The sequence below is a fragment of the Patiria miniata genome, unplaced genomic scaffold (assembly GCF_015706575.1).
Source record: "Patiria miniata isolate m_02_andy unplaced genomic scaffold, ASM1570657v1 HiC_scaffold_4, whole genome shotgun sequence".
Classification (NCBI taxonomy): Eukaryota; Metazoa; Echinodermata; class Asteroidea; order Valvatida; family Asterinidae; genus Patiria; species Patiria miniata.
The window spans coordinates 6,877,766-6,901,493 of record NW_024037071.1 but is presented as its reverse complement, the minus strand read 5'-3'; the positions used below and the strand labels follow the sequence as shown (position 1 = coordinate 6,901,493).

Sequence of the window (23,728 nt, the reverse complement as noted above, 5' to 3'; positions counted from 1 at the left end):
CAGAGTGATAAAAACCTCCGGAGCACACATTTATTCCCTTATTCAGACGACATTAAAATAAAAAGGCAATCGATGATACTTTCAAAAAGTGATCAATAATTTCTTCATGAGAAATTGGAGAAATTACTGAAGACAATCAAGCAATTTTATGTACAGAATTTAAGCAGTGCTTACAGCAACATAAGAAGGGAAATGAGCATATTGTTCTTTATTTGTGCATTTCGAATTTCAAACAACTGAATCATTTTGTTTACTTACAAATGGATTTGGTTGAGTGATTACTTGGCTGAATATAATAACTGGACAGTAGTTGTTCCCCATTTATACCAATTTGTATCAGGCCCCAAACGAGCCCGATGAAAATAAACTCTGATATCTAAATGACCATCAGCAGGTTGTTAACAGGTTGCATAACTGCCAGAGGGTCTGTGCTGTGTAGTCCTGGCAATCATTAAGGAAATGCCCTGAGAAATAACGAAGAACTGCAGACAACTGTCCAGGCGAGAAAATCCTGATTGATGAGATTTGTGCTTGGGATGGGCTTAAAAAAAAAAGGATTCCTGATGAAGAGTATTGTGAATCATTCTGAATACCATCGATTAGCCTGCACCAAAATCACCTTCTGTGTTTCTGCTGGCCAGGAGTAATTAGTGCCTGGTGTTGATTGTGAAATGACTGATTTAGCAAAACCAGAATCATCATCCTGTTACACACATGCCAACTGTACTAGGTATGTTTTTCCAACTGTGGTTTATGCTTCAGTGGAGTCAACTGGGACCCATGAGCCGGCTGCATTGTGTGGAGGTTTTGTACTCCTGACAAAAGCTTTGAAATGGCAAGAATGGCAGCCAAAAAAGTGCAGTGAAAGAGAGAAATCACTGGCCTGTTCAACATAACAATTGTGGCTGGGAGTGGTGTACAGTAGAGCAGGAAGACCATTGCACAGCACAGTATAGTTTGCTGAATTGGGTTTGTGATGTTGTAACCTCCGACGTATTTTGGTGGTGAGTTCTTCAAATTAGTTCTTCTTTGCAATTGTGCTAAAACTTGCTTATTACCGCTACAACTAGTTTAAGTACAATGTACATGCTACACTGAAGGAAAGCTTGTCGAACAGTTTGTGTGAAGTAAACACAAATTATTCATGTACCAAACAAGAATTAATTGACTGCCGTTAGCTCCATGGTTATACCAAAACCAGAATCAGTGTTGATCACTTTTAGGTTTTTTGTAACTGATGCACAATGGAGTTGATTGCGACAATGTGCAAAGGAACGTACATGTATATTGGGTTTTTCTCAGTGATAGTGATGTGCCAAACAAGAATTAACCATTCTGCTGTTTAAACAGTCACAGACAGTCAAACAAATAACTCCTTTCCACTGCCATATGCCTTTTACTCAGGCTGGTCAATAACAGTCAGATCATATTTTAAGGCAAGCACTCTGACTACCCAAACTCAGTCAACAGACAAAAGCAGTCAGGAAGTAGGCTCGCCTGCAGTCAAAGCATAGATGCATCAAGTTACTTAAACTGTCACAGTCAGGCAATCCTGCTTTATGTAGGCTGGGTGCTCTTAATTAACTGCTGAAAACAGTCACTTGATTGATTTTGACTGAAAGGACAATTGGCACAGAATATATGTTTGCATAGGAGGGTCATGAAGTATTTCAAATCAACAATGTTTTTCGATACTGCAGCTTTCTTTTAATTTGGACTTGGTTTTTTGCTGTGACTCTGTATATATTCAAACCAACAAAATTAAATTTCCTGGCAGGTAGAAAATGTTTTATAAAAAAACACATTCAACTGATGAATCATTAAATTCCCCTAATGCACTTTAATTATGAAAAAGCTCTAATGCACCTGCGAGTAAGGTGAAAATTCTCAGTGACCATTGTTACAAATTCTTTTGATTTTTGTTTCACAAAACGCTTGCCCTCAGGGCAAAAGTGATATAATAATATAGAACAACACATGTACGAGTATGCAAACACGATGGACGACAATTTTTGAAAGCAGCTACATGTAGTCACTGTTTAAAGGGAAGATACAAGACTTGCAAACATCACAAAACGAAATGATCAAATTATCGCAAAATACCTTACTGGATTGTTAGGGAATGACAGTCTAAAGCATCCTGTAAAATCGTGGCTCCTGGTGTGCTGACATTTTCAAGAAAAATGGTATTTTTCCAACAATGGTCGGCCGACCAGCGTTGGAGAAAACTGGCTTTTTTTCAAAAACTGCTCCTAATTTTTCCTAATTAGTTATTCCGCATTTTCTTTGCAATTGATTACACACCTGTGAAGGAGTACAACCCTTCTAGACTGATTCTCTGACCTTTTGAATTCCCCAAAGTCTATAAATTGCTCCCATTCATCTTAAGTGGGGTCAGGGAACCAGAATACAAGAACATGATTTTTCTTCCCAGCATCTACAAGCCCAAAACATGAAACAAGTCATTTTAACAATATTTGCTATAACATACTGTTCCTCAAAATTCATTTATTTCTGAAAATTGTAGCAAAAGCAAATGTTGTACATTTAAGTACATGGAACATTTGTAGCTAGGGCACAGCCAAATGTGAAAAAAAATACGTTAATGGATAACTTTCATAGTTAAACTAAAGGCCTGCAGCGATTTTCTGGTTACTGGATTAATCAATGGGTCCGTTGTTTATTCAGTGGCATTTTCTGGTTTTGTTGATCCAAAAACCAATTTGTGAAAATGATCGAGGGCTTCCATCAGAAGCTTCCAGTCGGATTCCTCAGTCGCTAGCCAGGGTAGCCTTACTCGAGGATGTCGTAAGACGATACCCTGGTAAAACCGGGAGTCCATATCTTTCCAGTTTTGACCTTGCGAGATTAATTATCGTTGAACAATTCCAAATATAGACTGACATAATTTCTGATCAATCAGATTTCTCTTTACACAAGCTGACCCAAAATTGGCCTACCAAATAAAATGGCAGCACACCGTGCCATCCTGAAAAGTGACCCTGTAATTTCAACCTGAACATAAAGTGCTTCGGAAAACATCACAGAGTCTAAACAGAGAATCTGATTGGCAGCGCTGATGATGAGTGTCAACATAGCTAAGGCTTGTGAGCATATTCAGAAGGTGCAAGAGCACATTGCCCTTAAAAAAAACCTCAACAATTAAAGGGAATATACAACATTTGCAAACATCAAAAAATAAAACTACCAAGTTTTTACGAAATACCTTACTAGGATGTTGGTAAATGCCAGCCTAAAGCATCCTTTAAAATTATGGCACCTGGTGTCGAGTCATTTTCAAGAAAATTGTATTTTTGTATACATTTCCAAAGGTGGTCGGCCGACCACCGTTGGAAAAACCTAACTATTTTTCAACTACTGCTCCAAATTTACAAAGTTTTTTCAGTCAAAATTTTGTTTGCTATTGGTTACATGTTCATGAACGGGTGCAGGCCAGCTAGACTGGTTCCCTTACCTTACAATTTTCTGACATCTATCAATTGATCCATTTTATCTTTAGTGGAGTCAGGGAACCAGACTACTTAAACATTTTTGTTTTTCTCGGTTTTTCAAGCATTTTCGAACACAAAACTTCAAACATGTCAGTTAAACAATATTTGATCTATTATACTAACACCTCAAATAGTTCATTTCTGAAAATTGCAGCAAAAGCCAATGATGTATATTCCCTTTAAACATATGCATGTATGAAACTTGTTTGTATTATGTCTTTTGCTTGTTGAATATCCTGACAGCATTTGAATTGATATTTGACATGTATTGACTGAAAATGTTAACTACCTATTTTTTTTTAACCTATCTTGTAATTTTTATTTTTCGGCAATCACATTCATTCCTGTAAATGAAAGGGATTTTAACTCTCGCTCCCTTTTTTCGGGGGGGGGGGGGGGGGGGGGTTAAGAACACAAAGTCTGCTGTAATTGCTGTCTGGAGTTGGGGAACATTTGATTGCAACGAAAAAATCAACCATTACAAGAAATCATCAAAACAGAAACTGAAATGTAAATGATTTACTACTCTGTTTCCTCTTTTCTGTGTGGCCCAATGACAACCGTGACTGTAGCCAACCTGCCACTCAAGATACACGTCCCTTATCAGCAAAACTATCAAGCCACCCTGATTACCACTAAAAAAACCAGGTGTTTGAGGAAAAAGGCCAAAATTACAAGCTATTATGCTCCATCAACAGCAGCTGCAATAATGTCACCTTTTTAAAACCAGCTCTTTTTCTGACGTCTGGTGTCATTTTAACTTTTGGTTTCTCTTTCTTCTCTATCCATTTCCAGCCGGCAATACTAGCATTCAAGGACTGCATAGTGCATACTGCCTGCAAAATAATAGCTTCCCTTTCCCCAGGCAACAAAACAAGATATGCCACATTGAGAACTTGGCTTGGTGAGTAGTTATAAAACAGATTATATAACTGACACGTACACAGATTCTTGTCATTTGATTGGTGGAACTCACATCACGTGACATTCGTTAATGCTCCCATTTACACCGGGGCTCAAAAAGTCCCATTCGCGGGGATTTACAATTCAACAGTTAGGATCATCCTTGTTTCGTGGCGCGGTATTTGTGTGCAAATGCATGCTGGTGTGCGCGATGAGCGTAGCACGTACTGTTCCCAAGAGCCAGTAGCTACAGAGTTGGGTTCAAACATTTCGTGAAGGGGTGGTTTGGAAGAGAGAAATACATTTCCCACCAATTTGGTATTGAGCAGAAGTTCATTTTAACTGTAAATCAAATGACAAGGATCTATATGTCAGTTATATAAAACAAATATAAGTGGCTTTAAAATGTGAAATGGGAGGAATATTATCGCTCGGTAAAATTTGGACTTTTCCATTTCACTTGGCAAAAAAGTCCAGATTTTACCGTGCGATTAATGTTCCTCCCATTCTACTCTGAGCCACTCCGAGTATTTGTATCCTAAACAACTTAAACAAACACCTGTATTTAAAAAAGTACACTAAAACAAACAAATAAACTGCTCAATTAAAGAATCTTTCAACCGCATGGCGTTAAAACATCAGTTGAAACAATGCTACAATGCATATCCGACAGTTTTTATGAGGTCAAAGGGTATCAGGGCCCACACTAACAGCTTCCTGTCGATTGGGAAGCTGAATGAATTATTGGCCAAAAGGCCAAATGGTAAAGCAGCAATGTCTTTGCTAAAATATGGAAGGCAAGTGGATTCCACCAAAATGCAATGGTTAATACTAGTCCTAAATACTAGCAGTATCTTGAGGCTAAGTGCACATTGCATGTACATGTAAATAAAAACAATTTTATGAAATGTAGAATTCCAGTGGTTGTCTCATTTATTTGTGATGAATCTAATTTTACTGTGTATTACTTATTACTTTCTGGGGGAGGGGGAGGGGGAGGGGAGAGGAATGAGGCATTGTGAGCTATTCCTAAAGTGATCCATTAAATAAATCATCTCATTCTTTTACATTATTTATTGTTTGAAGGGCTCCACTACCACTTCACACAGCTCTTTATTGTAGTGCCTGAGAAAAATCCTAGAGTGTCCCTAATTCTTATTCCTGCATATGAGCATATGGGATTCAGGGTCCTGACTTGTTTATCAGGCATGTAACTGGGAAGTCACAAAAAAAGAGGAAATTCAAATCTTTCCAAGACTTTGTACAGTGTTTTTCTATTTTCAATGACACACATGGGAAGTGAAAAAAGAGGAAATCAGCTGATCCGAGGAAAAGTTGCATGCCTGGTTTATGCATTGGAGGGTCATTCCAAAAAAACAGTTGGCAGTATTTTTGTGTCCTATGCATCACTCATCAAACTATCTTTTTTTTACACTGATGTGAGAATAATGTACTGAACTTGACAACATTTTCTTAGGAAACGAGTGTTGGGAGTTGAACGCACCACGGAGGGGAAAAAAAATATGCAGACACATCATACGTGTAGACTTTAATTATTGCATTCAAGCAAATAAGATCCAACAACCATAGCAACAGCACCAGCAGTGGGCATGTGTTTATGCATTCACATAATAAATGACAGCAGTAATCATCCAACATGCATGATGAATGTAAATATGTAATGATGATGAGATCTTTCTCGTATTTTTTATTTGATACCGAGGGCGGCCTTGGGAGCTAATTAGGTTATATGGCAAATCAATTACACCGCAAAAAGTGACAGGAATGCGTGCCGCAGGAAAAGGAAGAAAACCTGTAGCCACAGCTGCAAGCTGTCCAGAACTGGTGCCAAAAAGTACAACGCAGTGCAATGTTGATGAGCGGGCCTAGAAACTGCATCGATCGAACATAAAATACTGTCGGGTCTCATTGATAATTTATTGTAATAAATTAAGATCTTGTATTGTGAGCGAGGCAATGGTACCTGGGAATTTTTTTTTTTTTTTTTACCTTGTTTTTTCTTCAAGTGTCGGCTGATGACTGCAAATGGTGCCCAACTAAATTTAGTGCAAAATGTATGGGAACCCAGAGAGGCCACAAGTATACAAAAAAGCTTATACGTTAAAATTGTGCAGCAGCAGGATTCCAGTTAAAATAGTGAGTTTGGCGGTTTTGAGACATCATCTTACATTGAAAAAAAAACTTTGTAATTTTGCCGACGCGTATGGCTACCGCGACGCACGCGCAGACCAGAAACTGGAGCCTTTTTTTTGGCCTTATCTTTTCCCTAGGTGAAAATAGCAAACACGTGAAGGATGCAGTCAAGAAGTTTTTGAACAATTTGACTGAACAGGTTTAATTATAAATGGTGCAAATGCATAATTGTATTCAAATCTCTTCGGACTGTTTGGTAATTATACTTTTTTTCTGAGTGATATAAATAATCTTACCTCCACATGTTAGATAACAGTACACCATTATCAATATGGAACCAGGTTTTCAGCCATGTTTTTTGTAATCTAAAAAAAAAAAGCTACAGGGTTTAATGTTTATAAATGAGTTACCCGTATGGCTTTTAATTTGGTACTTTTACCAGCGGGAGACACCAAATCCAATTACTAGCAAAATATGTCTGTAGGGCAGTAAAAATATCATGAATAATTACAGTGAATTGCTAAGGGAAGCTCCCTAGAGTCTACCACTTGATTCCATTGCAATGCATTGGAGAGTACTTTACCACGAACCGTTTAGGTCTGTACTTTAACCATGCTGATATTCGCCCCCCCCCAAAAGACCAGCCATTTGGAGCATGCACATGTGCTCAGCGCACTGCATCCACACTTGAGTGAAATTTGAGCGGCTGTACATGCACCTGATTAAATTTTGATCAACGCTTGGGACCACAAGCATTACATTGTGCTACCAGTGGCCTTGGAGGAGACCTTAATATGTGTACACACGTTGGTAGTCTGTGGCACCAGGCCTTTTTCAAACAAGCTCCACGTGCACAGACCTTGCCTGTACCCTTTACACGCACAGACACTCCTGAATTGTAGTCTAATTGAGTGGGACAATATGCCGTGTAATCCATTTTGGTAGGCTGTCAGTGGCACTGCTTGACTAGTGTGGCTGGTGGGTTGTGTGTGAATCTTACATGCAGCCGCAGGAGAGATGAGCGCACGGCTACACTGAACCTTGTGGTTTCTGACCCAAGGGGAAGATGTGTGCTCATTCTGCCTTTCTTAAATGCTCCTCTTCCCAACTGGACTGGTTGCTTCATATCTTGTTACGAGACCAAGTGAGGTATTTGTAAGTACATGCCAAACCAGTGTTAATGACAATGTTAACAGTGCTATGTTCATGCTGTTTGTACATGTGCACACAGCAGCACATGCTGTACCAAGAATGTGCATTGTTAGTTGCAATTGCAACATTACATTGCTGTTCGTGGAAAAATCTTATACAATTGAACCATGGTTGAAGGCTGTTCAAAAATTTCGACTCATAGAAATTAAAACTCTGTTTGCTCCAATGTTGGGCCAGCAACCATGAATTGTGCAATTGTTAAGCAGTGCTGTCGGTGAACTTTGATCATCAATCTTATGAAACAAAAATATTTTACTTGTAATTTTTTACATTTTTTTTGGTCAAGCTTGCATTAGATAAAACTTGTTTTACTTCCTTGTCCTACCAATTTCATAGAATTAATGTGGGATTTTGATGAAGTCTCATTTTTCGGAGGCTTTTGGGTTGGGTTTTGCTTGTGTTGTGGGGGTTAAGTCTTATTTAATGAAATGCTAATCTTAATCAAATTTTCTATAATTGCTTACAATAGTGCTTACAGAGTATATGTTCCATTGTGTCCTCTTTAATTTATTTTTATAAATTACACAAAAGGAATGCTGTGCAAATTTAATAAATCAATAATCAACAATAATCGATAACATTTATAAACAGACAACAGTTGTTATGTTGAATTGATCCCAAGGCACTGTAAAATTGTTTTGATTGGTCCAGTTCTGATATGGTGTTCAAGGGTACGAACAATCAGTCCAAACAATCCATTCAATCAATCAGAAAAACAGGTGCACATTCATTTATATTTCACAACACAGTGTTTATTACTTTAAACAGGGGTGCGAGTGACCACTGATAAAAATAGCTTGGCTGAAAACAGCTGAAAAAGTTGTAAAAAAGCTGAATTTTTGAAATCTCCCATACTCTTGTACATAACAAGTGAGGGATAAAAAAGCTGAAATCCAAAACAAGAGATTTCGCACCTCTGTTTAACGAATGTCTACCGAGTATATGGTTTCCCTGTACATATATGTACATTGTACATGTATGTACAGCATTTTACAAGTAGACGTATCACTGCATGACTTAATATTTCAACAAAAGAAAATCTATCCAGTGACCCTTGCCAGTACATTTCTCCAAGTTCAACAGGTTCCCTGAAAACTGAAAAATAAAATCACAATGAATTTACCAGATGTGGCTATAGTCTGCTTTGCCAAACCCTCACTGGTGATGGCCCCCTGGAGGGAAACCACAAAAGTTTTTAGAAAATAATGCTTTGAAGTGTAAAGGGGTTTTGAAGCAGATGGATACAGCCAGAAATCTGTTAATACAAAATTATGGTTATAACAAACATAAAGCCTTAGTCCCAACTGTGCATTTATGTGCACAATGAATGGGACCGATGTTCCTCTTAATACAAAATTCTGATATAACAAACAATTTGGCTTGGTCCGAATGAGTTTGTATTAACGAGACTCAACTGTAATAGTTCTGCTTCAGGTTACCCTACCTACCCTATTTTGACAGCCCCTACCCTCATTTTTTTTGGGGAAAAATGAGGGAAAATCCCTGAAAATCATCAATTACTACCTTTTACCCTTGACTGCACGCAGACGACCATACCAAAAAAATGCCAATAAAAAATGTCCCTATCTACCAGTACCTACCCTATTTTAAAATGCCATGTAATTGGAATTTTTTTGCCCAATCAAGGGGAATGTAAAACTATCAATTACCGTATGTCATCCTATTAAATTTTACTTGTTTTGGACAAATCGTATCCATGGATTTTTAGATTTTTATCAATTTTTTTTAAATTTAGATTTTGGAAACACATTTCTGAGTTTTTAATAGGAAAGTGCATGTTTTCATCAACAATAATGTAGGAATGTACAAAACACCAATGATGACGGCAGAAAAACAGCAATGCCTTCTGTGGGCAAATAACAAAACAAAGTCTGATAGATGATACACCCTGTGTAATTTAACACAAACGCGGGCATGGTTTTTCTCAGCCTGGTTCATGATACAGACCCACACATTAACAATAGTAGTACATGAATATATGCTGCGATACATACTACATGTACCCCGGTATGTCTGCCTCTGTAACTTGGGAGTAACGAAATACCAGATGGTGGTAATTTGTGGTTAGTTGGGGACCAACTGATCAAATACACACTTTGTGATCTGGAGTTGATAAGGGCATTTTCATACATACTGTACATGTAGATGCTGTCATAAGAGGAACAAAAGCCCAAATTATACAATAGGTATACAACTGTATAAAAACATATGGAGGAATTTACTCTTTGGAAGTCAAGATACAAAGGGTTAACCCATATACAGGAAAACGGAGCAACCAAAGCAATAATGCTCTCATTAATTACTTTTTCAGAGCAGAGAGCACAAGTCAATATAGCATTTGGATATAACACAATAATCATTAACCTATCCTGGAAAAAAGCCATCAAAAAAAAAAAAATTGGACTGAAAATGTATAACAGACAGTAACAGTATTTGAAAACTCTACAGGTGACAGTTAAACATTGATGCTAATTTATATGTCTGAGCCTGACTTTGTGTAAAAATGTTTACCATCTGTACCCTCTCATGTATTATGCCTTTAGGGAAAGTTGTTGCGACTGTTTGTAATGGTAGATTTGTCCAGATGGTTGCTGCTATCAGCTGTTGATATGTCACTTATTAGTGCGTGAGGGTACAGGTATAAACTGTATTGAGTTGCAATCCCCTGTTGCTAGGACAATCACCATATTGCAGGACAGGCTTGTGGACAGTATTTATCCTGCCTTTTTTTTCAACCATAGGTCAAATATCAACTTTTTTAAACAGGTGCGGGTATATATTGCACCCTACCCAAAACAATTAATACAAAAAGTTTGTCAAATTATATTCAATTTCACAGACAAAATGCTGAAAAAGAATTCTCTACAATATTTCATTTTCAGACCAAACCATTTGCCAAAAATTGCATTAAATTCCACTCATAAAATCCTGAAATGTCTCAAATACTTCCGAATATATCAGAAAGTTAGGCCCTTACAAATTTGTCACTTTCAATAATTTTTTTTTTTTATTATCAATGAAATAATTTTCTTGACTAGTCTTAGAGTCCTGCAAATATTTCCATACATTGTGTGCTGTTTGTGTTCACATATTAAAATTATGCACCCAGAAATGAATTCATTCTTGTCCAATAAATCTGCAGACATAATTTCCAAGTATCAAACGTTTTTCTTTCAAAGGTCAAGATTTTGATCTTACCCCAAGGACTATAAATAGATCCTGTGATTTTAAGCATGACAATAAATGGATGGGCTTTCATCCAACCACAGCTGAGTTATAAAATGTAAATTGCAAAGCCATTCCTACTTGAGTGTTTATTTACAAATCCTCTCCAGAATGGCAGGGTCAAGACCAAGACTCTAACCCTGAGGGCTTTTGGAGATGAATGTTTGGAGGTTAAAAACTGTTGCGCACGCTCCCCAAAGCTACTTATAATGACCAAACGGCCATGGTTAAAAGATTACAATTTGGTAAATATAGCGGTTGTTTGAACTGAAGGGCAAACCAACAAAATAACCAAGGACTGTAGATATGTACACACAGATATACATGTACAGTGTATATTTGCAAAGTAAAAATTATTTTTTTTTAGGTACGAGCTACGTACACATGTGCTGACTAAAGGCCTTTTCACACCATTGTCCCGCCTAACCGTGTTGATATCAGCATGGTTACACTGTAAAAAGCGGAACTGGGACCCATCAATCCACAGACCATTTAAGTACATTGAACATCATGGAGGAATAAGAACACTGGTATGTACAATCATGCTATAAAAAGGATGGGTCAACTGTAGATTTTGGATTTATTACAGCCGTGAAGCCGCTCAACCCAGGTCCTGACCAGGGGGGTTGGATTTTAGCTGTGTAGAGCATAGTAGCTGTGTTGGATTCCTTTTCAATGAGAGAGAGGTTCCTGAAAATCTGTGTTGGACCAGGGTCCAACACAGACCAGGGTCCAACACAGAGCTTTGTTATACATTTGGTGTAAGCTTGATTAACTAATCCTAACCTTCCCAACTACATGAAAATCCATTCTCCCATTTTGGTGGATTTTGGGGGACTTGGTCCTGCAGGCCTGGTTTGACTAAATATTGATGGAGTATGTTGAACTTGGGCCTGGAGGCCTAAAGCAAAGCATGCATTGGAAGCAGTGTGATTGATGGATTTTGGCCGACTTGGTCCAGTACTTAGTAAAACTAAAAGACAGTAGGGAGTTGGGGTTAATGCATGCAAACTGCCAGTGCCACCCCTCTTTCTCCCACCAAAAAAAGAAGAAGAGTAAACTGTATTTTTCAACATGCCTCTTTAAAAACGTTTTCTTATTTTCTTAAAAAATTAAAACCAAGAAGGTGTTGTAACCTGGGATTGCTTGCACTTGCAGCCACTGTGTGCAGCAGCATCTGTAATTTGTTGGATTGCCTTCACTTTACATTTCATTTAATTTTCTTTCCAGATTAGGCAGGTTATATTTGCTGGTATGGTATGTGGGTAAACTGCACACTGTAGCCGATCCAGTTACAGGCATTAATTAATGAAATGAAGCCAGAGGTTCGACCTTGCAACATTTTACTAATAGTCTTCTTATTTAAAGGGAATGTACATCATTGGCTTTTGCTGTAATTTTTCAGAAATGAACTAATTGAGGGGTTAGTATAATAGATCAAATATTGTTAATAGTTAATAATACACTGACATGTTTGAATTTTTAGTTCGAAAATGCAGAAAAAAAAAAAAAAACCAAAAAAGTTTAAGTAGTCTGGTTCCCTGACTCCACTAAAGATGAAATGGACCAATTTATAGATGCCGGAAAATTGCAAGGTCAGGGAACCGTCTAGCTGGCCTGCACCCGTTCATGAACATGTAACCGATAGCAAACAAAATTTGAACTGAAAAAAGGGTAAATTTGGAGCAGTAGTTGAAAAATAGTTAGGTTTTTCCAACGGTGGTCGGCTGACCACCGTTGGAAATCAATACAAAAATACAACTTTTCTTGAAAATTACTTCACACCAGGTGCCATAATTTTACTGGATGCTTTAAACTGTCATTTACCAACATCCTAGTAAGATATTTCGTAAAACTTTGGTAGTTTTGTTTTTCGATGTTTGCAAATGTTGTATAGTCCCTTTAAACAACTGGATTCTATTCAAATTACAATTTTTTTATCACAGTGTCAACATGCGGGGTCTACTTGAAACAAAAATAGTGTACACAAAATTTTACGCTTACACATGTGCCCACATTCTCATTGGAAGGACTTCGTCAAGAAATTTATGCTTGGTTCTTTTTTTTAAAATGCAAGGATTTGTGAGAGCAAATGGTGAACAATCTCTGGATTCGGAGAAAAATACTTCCTACATCTAGGTTTTGGTTTCAGAACCACTTGTAGAAATAATAGGCATGCATGGTACAATGCCAATTCTAAAAAAAAAGTGGGTCTAAAATAGCAAAACGTTTCAAAGTCGATCTTGGTTCACAAGGCTGGAATGATGAAACGCACGATGGTTATGCAGGGCACCTCGTATCACCTATTATACAACCGACATACAGATCCTTGTCATTTGATTGGTGAAACACACATCATGTGACATTCGTTATTACTCCCATTCACGCCGGGTCACGCCGGGGCTTAAAGAGTCCCATTCGCCCATGGGGAATGGGAAATATTATTGAACAGTTAGGATCGATGCTTGTTCCATGACGCGGTATTTGTGTGCAAATGCGTGCTGGTGTGCGCATTCAGCAATGCGCGTAGCGCGTATTGTTCTAAAGAGCCAGCGCTACAGAGTTGGGTTCAAACATTTTCACGAAGGGGTGGTTTGGAAGAGAAAAACACATTTTCAACCAATTTTGTATTGAAATAAAAGATCAAGTATATCAAATGACAAGGATCTATATAATATCAGTTATTTGAAACAAATATTGAGTGGCTTTAAATTGTGAAATGGGAGGAACATTATCGCTAGGTAAAATCTGGACTTTTCCCCCCATTAATATTCCTTCCATTTCACTCTGAGCCACTCAATATTTGTATATCATATCACACGCAATGAGTACACTGCCAACCAACCTTTGTCATACTGTTATCATAAAGCCATCAACTAATTTGCATGTATCAACTGGGATAGGGAGAATGGGCAAAGTTTGAACATTTCTGAGTGACAGACCTCAGTGTAAAAGTGCTTTGTGAGTCAACAGGTTAGGAAGAAAATCTCACTGTCACGACTGCCCAAGGAAATTATGGGCTCTATTACATGGAAATGAAAAGAAGAAGAAAATCAACAAGGGAAAATCAATTACTGCTTCGGTATTCAGTGCATGTCTGATGTGCACCCAGATTGAGTGTGCAAAATATTCTATAAACCTACGAGGTTGGAAATTGAAAATGTGCCCTGAGCATTAAGGCCAAGTAAAAAAAAAACATGTTTAGCGTCCTGGTTTTTGAAAAAAAAAGGGAGGAGGCCCTTTTTTTTTTCCCCTTCCAAAATGGCCGCCCAACCGGGCTATTTTTTAAGATGGCCACCAGCTTTTAAAAAAAAATGGCCGCAACTTGGACTCAGGAATGACATACATGGAGCAGCTTTATATGGGCTAGATGCAACAGACAAAGAGGCCATAATGATGTCACTGTTTAAAATTTATCATTTTTCATGATTATATAAAAAGAAAAGAAAAAAATAGGAGGCAGCGGCCTCCAAAAGGAAGCGGGTGGGGACGCTAAACATGTTTTTTTATTTGGCCTAAGCAGTGTTGATGCGATCCTGTGAGCAAACTAGGCCGCACAATCTACGCAGCGATCTTCAGTTACCATACAAAAATACAAAATATGTGTAAACTATACCAGACACTCCGTGCTTTACTTCTAGAACACATACCCACTGGAATATTTTCTGATACTAGATTGTCCCGAGTTAATGATTTTGGTTCTTATAAAACACACGCAGCGAGGGTGAGTCACGTTGTTATGGCATTGAACTGAAAAATTCAATAAGCTTGCCCGTGCACAAATTTGTATATATCTCTTTCCCTAGGGATTTGTAGTATGCGCGTATATTTGCGATACAACAGCCATCAAGTGACATTTGACATGTCTTGTCTTGAAGATTACCTGTAAAAATACACAGATGATGTTTCTGGATGGTGAAATATATGTTACTGTGGGCTAGACATGTACAAATCACACGGTTCATGTTAATTAAAGTTTAAGGCCTCAAATGCCAAATGTTAACGTTTATAGCACAGATGTACATACACTTACTCTTGCACATCGACCATTCTCAAATTTCATTCAAATGCATATTTTTTTTTGGAGTCGTTTTATCAAATTACACACGGGCCGTAACTTCATTTCAAAGCAAAGCACAAAAAAACCAAAAAAAATTACAAAGCCTGCCACGTTCCAGCATTTGAAAAATAAAAAGCCAATTTCATTTTAATGCTATCATAACAAGCTTGAAATGATCTCGGATGATGCGGCCCAAACTGTAGACCTGTTGTGGCCTATAAAAGTCTGTTTTATATAATGCACTACTAGTACTACTCACATGATTGTGACTGTCAATTGAAATAAAGGATTCCTAGTTGTTGAATGTCAGTTTGTGCATCGAGCGTTTTATAGCTGCATGTATGCTACATGTAGGTACATGTGGAACACCAAATTTGTGTGCAGTACAGTGCAAGTCCCAATGCTAAGTGTTTTTAGTACCAACATCTGGTTTTTGACTCAAATAAATAAATAAATAACAATAAATTAATAGCTGGTCAGTGGAGACCTATGCAACTGTCACAATTCAGGGCCATGAACCTGAGGCATGTGTTGTTGCGAGGGCCTAAGGGACAAGGTGATTGATGGCCATGAAAGGCATATGGGGAAGTTTGTTACTCACCAACCAATCAACCAACTAACCAACCAACCAACCAACGGAGAGACACGAGTACTTGTAGAGCTGCTTAGCCGCAGCTAAAAATGTAAACCTTTGTTATCTGTTTTCCCCCTTTTTTGAATCGAACCCATATGAACCCAAATATGCTGTTTTATCAGGCCAAGAAAAAAAAATAGTTCTGCTTCCAATTACATGGCATTTGAAAATAGGGTAGGTAGGTAGGGAGTTTTGTTTTTTGGCAATTTGTTTGTGTACGATCATATGGAGGTGTCAGCATGAAGTCAAGGGTAAAAGGTAGTAGTTGATGATTTTCGGTTTTTTTTCCCCCCTCATTTCCCCCCCCCAAAAAAAATTAGGGTAGGGGCTGTCAAAAAAGAGTAGGTAGGGTAACTAGAAGCAGAATTATTTTTTTTGTTGGCCTAAGTAATCCAACAGATGATCAAGCTTCACTTGTTTTTTGAGAATATAAAATAATGACCATAAAAAGTATAAGCATACGGAGACCTTTTTTTGTTGTTGCTTATCTGCAATGTCATCACATCAAACAGGTTATATCTTGGCAATCGCAATCATCTGAAGTATGACTAAATTTATCCAATGCAAAGCTACAGGTAACCCCCCCCCCCCTATACTTGGCAAATCTTGTGTACCGAGTGGAATTTCTACTCTGGAATAAGGAAAATTATGTAAAAACAGCAAAACAGTTAACAACCAACTTATTATTTCTTGGGAGATAATATGCAATCAACAAAATCCCACCTCACATGCAAAGAGGGTGCGAGTAAGACAACTGTGCATGTGATGTAGTATGTGCATGTAATCATACATGCCCATGGGGTCTACACAATCTGTCCTTGAAGTCAATAATAATTTGACAGCTAATTACATCTATGATTTAATAAAAATCTCATGAGTATGCACCACATACATGTAACGTGTACAATTACGTAAAGGGCATATTTCATCACTTTTTGCATACTGCTTCTTATCCATATGTCATAGCATACCGGTATGTCTTTTTGAATTCTAGGTTTGGATTACAATTTTTGGTGTGAAAAAAAAATGTGTAGATACAAAATAACTTTAAGGACTTTTAGTGGTGAACTCTAATTTAAGTGTTGTTTGTGATTCAAAACCCCTTTTAAATGGTCAATCCTCCATTTGTTTTAGTTAAAAATCCCAAACCCGTTCGTGGACAAATGAAGATGTCAAGAAGACACAATTTTTGTTGAGGAGTGGCTGGCCGAAATTTAATCTGTTTATACATGAAAAAGTTGTTTATTTTTTTCAGGGGGGAGGAGGATTGGGTGACTTAGTGCGTGGCTACCCCCTGATATTTTAGATCCTTTCACCAATAAATTATTCAAAACATGGACGAACTGGGGAAGCAACATATAAATTGTTTGGCTTCAGCCCCCTCCCCGGACTAACTAAACACACTTTGTCACATTGATCAGGTTGAGCATGGTGGAAACAATTATTTTTGTTTCTTTTTCAGTCTTCCTGGTCATACCTCGTAACATAAATAACCCCAATCACAGGCAGTTAAAAATGACATTCAGAACCAAAACTGAAGTCTTCTGACTCTGTCGATTTGAATAATACAAGGCAAATGCTCTTTTCACACTGCAGTTTGGGCACTGGCGCTGTGACATGACTTTATATATATATATTACCGTAATCCTTCTGTCTTTCTATTTATTATGATGTACTTTACATTTATTGTTGATTCTGTAATGCCCTTTTGATCATTTATATGCAAAAGGGGCATTATAAATTTAAATTATTATTATTATCATTATTATTATCATCATATTATCTTACTGCCATGAATAGATAAGAAACCCTGCACCATATTGTACACGATGAATGTTTGCTGTTAGTACGGCAACTAGTACTGAAACCAAGGCTGTGCCGATAAAAGTCTGTCCAATAAAAAATAGACTGATTCACACTACAGAGAAAAACACGTGGAGATTTTCTAATCGGCTTTTTTGTTTTTCTCTTTGATTACAGCAAGAGAGTTTACGTTCTTTCCCTGTCAGTGTCTGGGACTGCACACAAACTCATCATGCGCCTAAAACTGTACGCCAGCAGGCGGAATATATCGGTGTTGATGGTCATCATCGTCATGCAGGTTTCCCTAACCTGCGTCTGGCTGGCCTTCAATGGACACAGCAGCGGGAACAATCTGGAACAGACTGAACAAGACCCAGAGAAAAGACCAAACGGGGTCCAGAATTCAATCGTCCCCCAACCGGGGGAAGGCGACACCAGACACTCCCAGCGACACGTTGACAAATCCTCCTCAAAGTCTGAGGAAAAGAAACAGGACAGCAAAGGAGAGACATTCCACAGAAATAAAAAATCCCCAGCTAGATCAACCAGAGGGCGGCCAGAAGCAGTGCCGACCAAAAATAAGCAATCGGTCAGGAGAATTCAAGATTCCCAGAGTAAATTTGTGTTTCGTATGATTTCGTCGGCAGTGTCTTATTGCGATGGGAATGTGGAATTTTATGAGAATATGACTGCACTCATGAGAAATGTGATTGTGGATCCTGCAAAAGCGCACACAACAGCCAGAGGTGGAGAGAAAATTAAAGATGTACTGCTCCAGCACGAAAGTGCCGAGTTCTACCACCAAGAAAATGGACTGCTCAATGTGGAAAACTGCTCCAACATTCCAGCCCCTAACGTCTTTAAATTTGGCCATGCTTCCCCTCAAGTTCCGCTGTTGAGTAGTGCAGTGAAGATATCAAAGGGCCCCTATCAGACTCAAGGGGAAGAAATACAAAAACATGACGGTGACTTTGTGATCTTACTTACCCGCTTTGAATATGCCAACGTTTACTGGACTGTCATCGACTTGTACGATACTTTCCTCACGATGCAGCTGTACAATCGGACTTTCAAGAACACAGATCTCTGGATTTTCGATGCCCACCCCGACACCTCACTGGACAGTCTCTTCAAGGGCACGTTCAGGCGGGTTTTCCGAATAGCAGAGATCAAGGGCAAAACCCAGATCAGAAATCTGCTGCCATGCTTCAGTCGGGGAAAGACTCCCATTTTAGACAAGGTCCTGCGGCCGTTGACTCTTGTTGAAAAATTCCGACGTGAAGTGCTTTCTGCTTTGGGAGTTCCAATGAAATCTGACAAGGATCGGGAGAGACGCTGCCATGGGAAGAGACTGAATGTCCTCTTCATCTGGAGAAGGAATTACGTTGGACATCCAAGGAATCCAAAAGGCATTGTGTCTCGGAAAATCTCCAATGAGGACGAGTTGCTGGTTAGCGCAAAGCACCATTTTCCAAACTACACCATCCGGGGCGAGCAGCTTGACAAGCTCCCGATGAAGAGACAGCTTGAACTGATCGGGAATGCAGACATTATGGTGGGCATGCACGGAGCAGCCTTTGGCTTCACTGTATTCATGCACAAAGGGGCTGGGGTCCTGGAGATGTGGCCGAGGGCATTTCAAGGCAACTGGCACATGGAGTACCTGGCTAAACGCAGCGGCATTTTCTACCAGAGCTGGCAGAACACTGAATCTGCCAACGAGAACCTAGTAGAGAAATCCACCAAAGTGTCCCTCGATGCTGTTAAAAGTAAACTGGAGGAGCTGTCGATAAGCATTTGTACAAAGTACAACGACAAAGCAACTGTGTGATGATAAATGAGAGGTGATGACAAATGTCAATCGATTTACTACATTTATTAAGTTACATTAATTCAATATGAGTGTTTCTTAACTTCCAGATGTATGTATGAGCATGTCATTTCTGAACCCGATCAGGTATTGTAAACACAGCTGTCCACATGTTATTTTTTTGTTATTAACATATGTTCCACTTAAGGATGTGACGTTTACACGTTTAAACAAAACAAAAATCTAAATCCGTTTACAAATTTTCCAAAACGTTTGAACGAAACTGAGTTGTAAAAGGGACATACGTTCACTCTATCTCCCTTTGAGTTGTATTCATGTATTCACACAGCAAAAAAAAAAAAAAAAAAAAAAAATGTTGTTTTTCAAACTTATTTAAACACTGTAGTACTTGATTACATTTGGGGTACATGTTTGTAAGACTGCCCGCTGTTTATTGTGTCAATCACACCGGTCTGCATAATAAACGTTTAAACAGTTCTTAAAATATTGGCTAAACATTTACAAAATTTAACGTAAAGTCACATCCTTAGTTCGAAATTCCGTTCAAGTAAAACTTACTGCTGTGTCATCACTAAATTTAGCAACAGTACAGATGTATATTTTTAATGAGAAGAAATAAGGTACAGATCTTTACTTTCAATGAGTATGTCAGACGGCCTGACGTTGCAATCTTAGCAGGAAATCTTTTGTCTTTGAGAGAGATTTGGCTAGGATCAGAACATCAGGCCCTCTTACTTTTTTGATTTGCACAGGGTGAGTAAAAAAAACCCACGAAAACCCAAATGGCAAGACCATTTTTTGAATGAAGTTTTGCCTGTAGCACTTTCAAAATCTAGGATATGAAAGCCTAGTCATTAAGCTGTCTTTTAGTACAAGAATCATTCAAATCACTTATGTACTTTTCAAGTTATGGAATTTTGAACACAAACACTGTTTTAAAGTTCTGTCCACGGATCACACAAAAAACCAAGTGTTCTTTCAGCAAAACGAAAACAATTCTTGTAGTTATAGGGATCCATGTGAATTGTTTTCGTTTTGCTGAAAGAACACTTACCGTTTTTGTAATCCGTGGACAGAACTTTAAAACGGTATTTATGTTTAAATTCCGTAACCTGAAAAGTACATGAGTGATTTGAATGATTCTTGTACTAAAAGAAAGCTCATTGATTGGGCTCTCATATCCTAGATTCTGAAAGTGCTACAGGCAACACTTCATGCAAAAATTGGTCCTGCCATTTGGGTTTCGTTTTTCTTTTACTCACCCTGTATATTTCAAGGCTAGTCAGTCAGTACGCAGTTTGCAGCAATTTCTTTTATTTTTCATACGAGGACATAAAGTACTTTTTTTAGAAAAAAAAATGTGTGTCCAGCATTATATTTTTAATGATTTGAATGCGGTGAAGGTTTGATTGCATTTCTTCATTTATGTAAATTGTCTTTTCCTGAAAAAAAACAACCCCACACAGTACTTTCATGTTTGCTTTAATTATGGTACTATTTTTGTGTGTGCGCAACTGGACAAATCTCCAGTGTGCAAAGGTTACAGAAAACTAACCATTAATCCGGCTCTGAAACACGGTACACAATGCCCCGTTAATGGCGAAGCATTGTGCTAATTACATGTACAAAACAACTGTTCAACTGGCATATGCTCCCATCATTACTAGGGGACTGTGCGAGTGCACAGTGATTCCGTTCCTAGATTGGTCTGTACAGTTCAGTACTGCAAGCAATTAAAGATATTTTAATTTGTGGAGAAAGAGAAAGTCTCCTCAAGAAGAAGATCACTCAGTTAAATAATAGCTGAAAGCTGTACAACAAACAGAATGTGGAACAGCCTAAAATAACAAAAATCTGTGAAGAAAGAAATTATCCTTTCAACTTTGCTGCATGTTGAAGCATTAAGTCCAGCAGCAGCAAAAATGTTCTGTCAGCTTTTGTTAATCTGCACAGCTCCCTGCAAAACAGAGCACAGTCTTTCTTGTTTAACGAATTTGGCAGGGTTGGCATTTTGACTCACTTGGGTTCAGCAAGGTGGTTAATGAGTAATGATAAGGCCAAAAAAAAAATAAGTCGGTCTCTGGTCAGCGCGCGCGTCGATTTTAATCATGCGCGTCAATCTTTTTTTCCCCAAAAATCTTCCGCAGTAGCTCCAACAGCGCCCTCTATTGCCGCACCTCCTCAATTTTTTTTTTTACCAAAGAGCACCAAGGAATGGGAAATTGCACCAAGGCAAATGATCGAGAGCACCAAGGCAAATTATGGAGGACACCAATGTACATGAGGACACCAAATAGCAAAATAGTACCCCACCTTGTCTGTACAAACCAAGCTTGAAGAAAAAAAAAGCCAGAAAAAAAAAAAAAGGCCGCGTCAATTCCGGAACTTTGGTCTGACCAGAGACCGAATATTTTTTTTTTTGGCCTAATAATGTGGAAAAGATGGCTTGATAATAAATCTAAGAAGTCCATGGCACTCCCATTGGAAAATATACTTCACACAATGGATTTAGCAAGGACCCAGTGCCAGAATTAAATGTTCACTTACTACATGTAAATTAAAATGAGAATGTTTTAAGTGCAACCTATTTTATCAGCAGAATCTCAGTAGATGTAAAAAAAGAAAGAAGACTTTTTGATTTGGTGATGGAATTAACCCCCCAAAATTCTTTGTCATGTGCTCAGCCTCTGTTTGGGATAATTGGATCATGAAGTATGATTGTTTAATTAATTTAGTACTTTACTTTTCACTAACTTTTAAAAGCCTTATTGCAGAAAACAATCTTTGAACAAAAATCTAAAATCTGTGCCTCATCAGTGGACCAAAGTTTCCAAGTAACGTTATTTAAGGTGTTCTTCAAGCTTCATTTAAACGAAAAGTAATGAATTAAAATCAAATTTATCAAATGCCAGCGTAGAATATTGTAAATTTTTAAGTATTTGTTACCTTATTATTTTTTTTTCTCAAGAAAACTAGAGGCATGTAAAACAGCATGAAGTTCAAAAACTATAAGTGCCAATAATTCATGTCTTTATTTTACCGCTGTCTTCATGTACATGTGTGGTTTTTGTTTCGTTATTTAACTTTCCCTTCGTGAAAAAATGTTCTAAAGTTGCTCTTCCATTGGTGTCTTTGTGTTATATTTTACAAAATATGTGACTGCCTTTCAGAAAATGTCATTTTACTGTGAATTGCCTTAAATTCGAACCAACCACACAACTATACCAAATGTAATAACATGGATGTGCCTTGATACAAATGTAACTCATTTGGCAATGGATCACAAATCTTCAACACCTTTGCCTTAGCAGTTCGCACATTTGTTTTCCTTCAATTGTCTACTTTCTTCGTACTTTCGATGATTGAAATACGTACTTTCAACCACACGTACTTTCAGCCTTGTAATGCTCGTGTTAGTCTCGTGGATTCTGGCTAACCAAGTCCAGCTCATCACAAAAAAATATACTTAATGCATTTGGTGAGATCAAGCAAGAGGACTTGCTTATTATTTTGTATCTTTTTCAGGAGTATATGGACCACTTTCATTAAGCTGCTTGGCAGTAAACAGTACTTGTGGAATAAACACGTACCAGTAAATGTACATGTACACTGTACATGCAAGTTAGTGAAATGAAAATCTTTAGTGAACAAATCACATGCTGAAAAAAAACCACTTAAACTTTGGCCGGTAACCTTGTGGTTTAATAGCAAAGTCTATAAAATACATGTAGTAGCTTAAGGTCAGCTAGTATTGGAAATTCTAAGTACACTTCTGATATCAATGGCCCATGTAATTGTAGTCTTGATAACTGTTATTGCAACTGTACACAAATCATGTTCAAAAGCTCATGCAGTTTTTCCATGAGCAAAACTTTGTTTTACACGAGTGGCCATATTTGTGACCTTTTATTTTGTTGGAAATGTAAGATTACTTCTTTGTGTCCAAACTTGTCTTCAATATTAAAGTTTAGGTTTAAGGTCAGCCAGTATTGGAAGTTTTAAGTACACTTCTGATATCAATGGCCCATATACATACATAAACCTCATGCAGTTTTCCCATGAGCACAATTGGACTTTGTTTTACACGAGTGGCCATATTTGTGACCTGTTATTTTGTGGGAAATGTAAGATTTTGTGTGTGTCCAAACTTGTCTTCAGTAAGTTTAAGTTCACATAAACATTGCCATGTGATGTGGGTCCAGCTACATTACCAGAGGTTTTAGTTAAAAATTGGGAGGGGGATTTTAAATGATTCATAACAGGGATGCAAACACCAAACTTGCCTTGGGAATTCTGCCAACCAATTAGGCTGCAAGTCAGGTACAAAATAAGCAAGCATGTGACATCAGAGTGGGATGTTATACATGTTTAAC

The 23,728-nt window shown here is 38.0% G+C and overlaps 2 protein-coding genes across 5 annotated transcripts in view; one reads left to right on the top strand and one right to left on the bottom strand.

The window, feature by feature from the left end:
• Positions 1–23,728, bottom strand: part of LOC119739829 (RRP12-like protein) — a 69,425-nt gene that overhangs the window by 19,068 nt on the left and 26,629 nt on the right. The gene's annotated exons all lie outside the window — the stretch shown is intronic.
• Positions 772–19,708, top strand: LOC119739830 (beta-1,2-xylosyltransferase RCN11-like). 4 transcript variants are annotated; one of them, XM_038214921.1, is made up of 3 exons: positions 773–1,004; positions 4,308–4,416; positions 17,702–19,708. In XM_038214921.1, the coding sequence occupies exon 3, from the start codon at positions 17,757–17,759 to the stop codon at positions 19,353–19,355; it is 1,599 nt and encodes a 532-aa protein (XP_038070849.1). In that variant the 5' UTR covers positions 773–1,004; positions 4,308–4,416; positions 17,702–17,756; the 3' UTR covers positions 19,356–19,708. The 4 variants fall into 4 exon arrangements, with proteins under 4 accessions (XP_038070850.1, XP_038070849.1, XP_038070848.1 ...); XM_038214922.1 differs by lacking the exon at positions 4,308–4,416 and having other exon boundaries at positions 772–1,004; XM_038214920.1 differs by lacking the exons at positions 773–1,004; positions 4,308–4,416 and adding an exon at positions 7,492–7,718.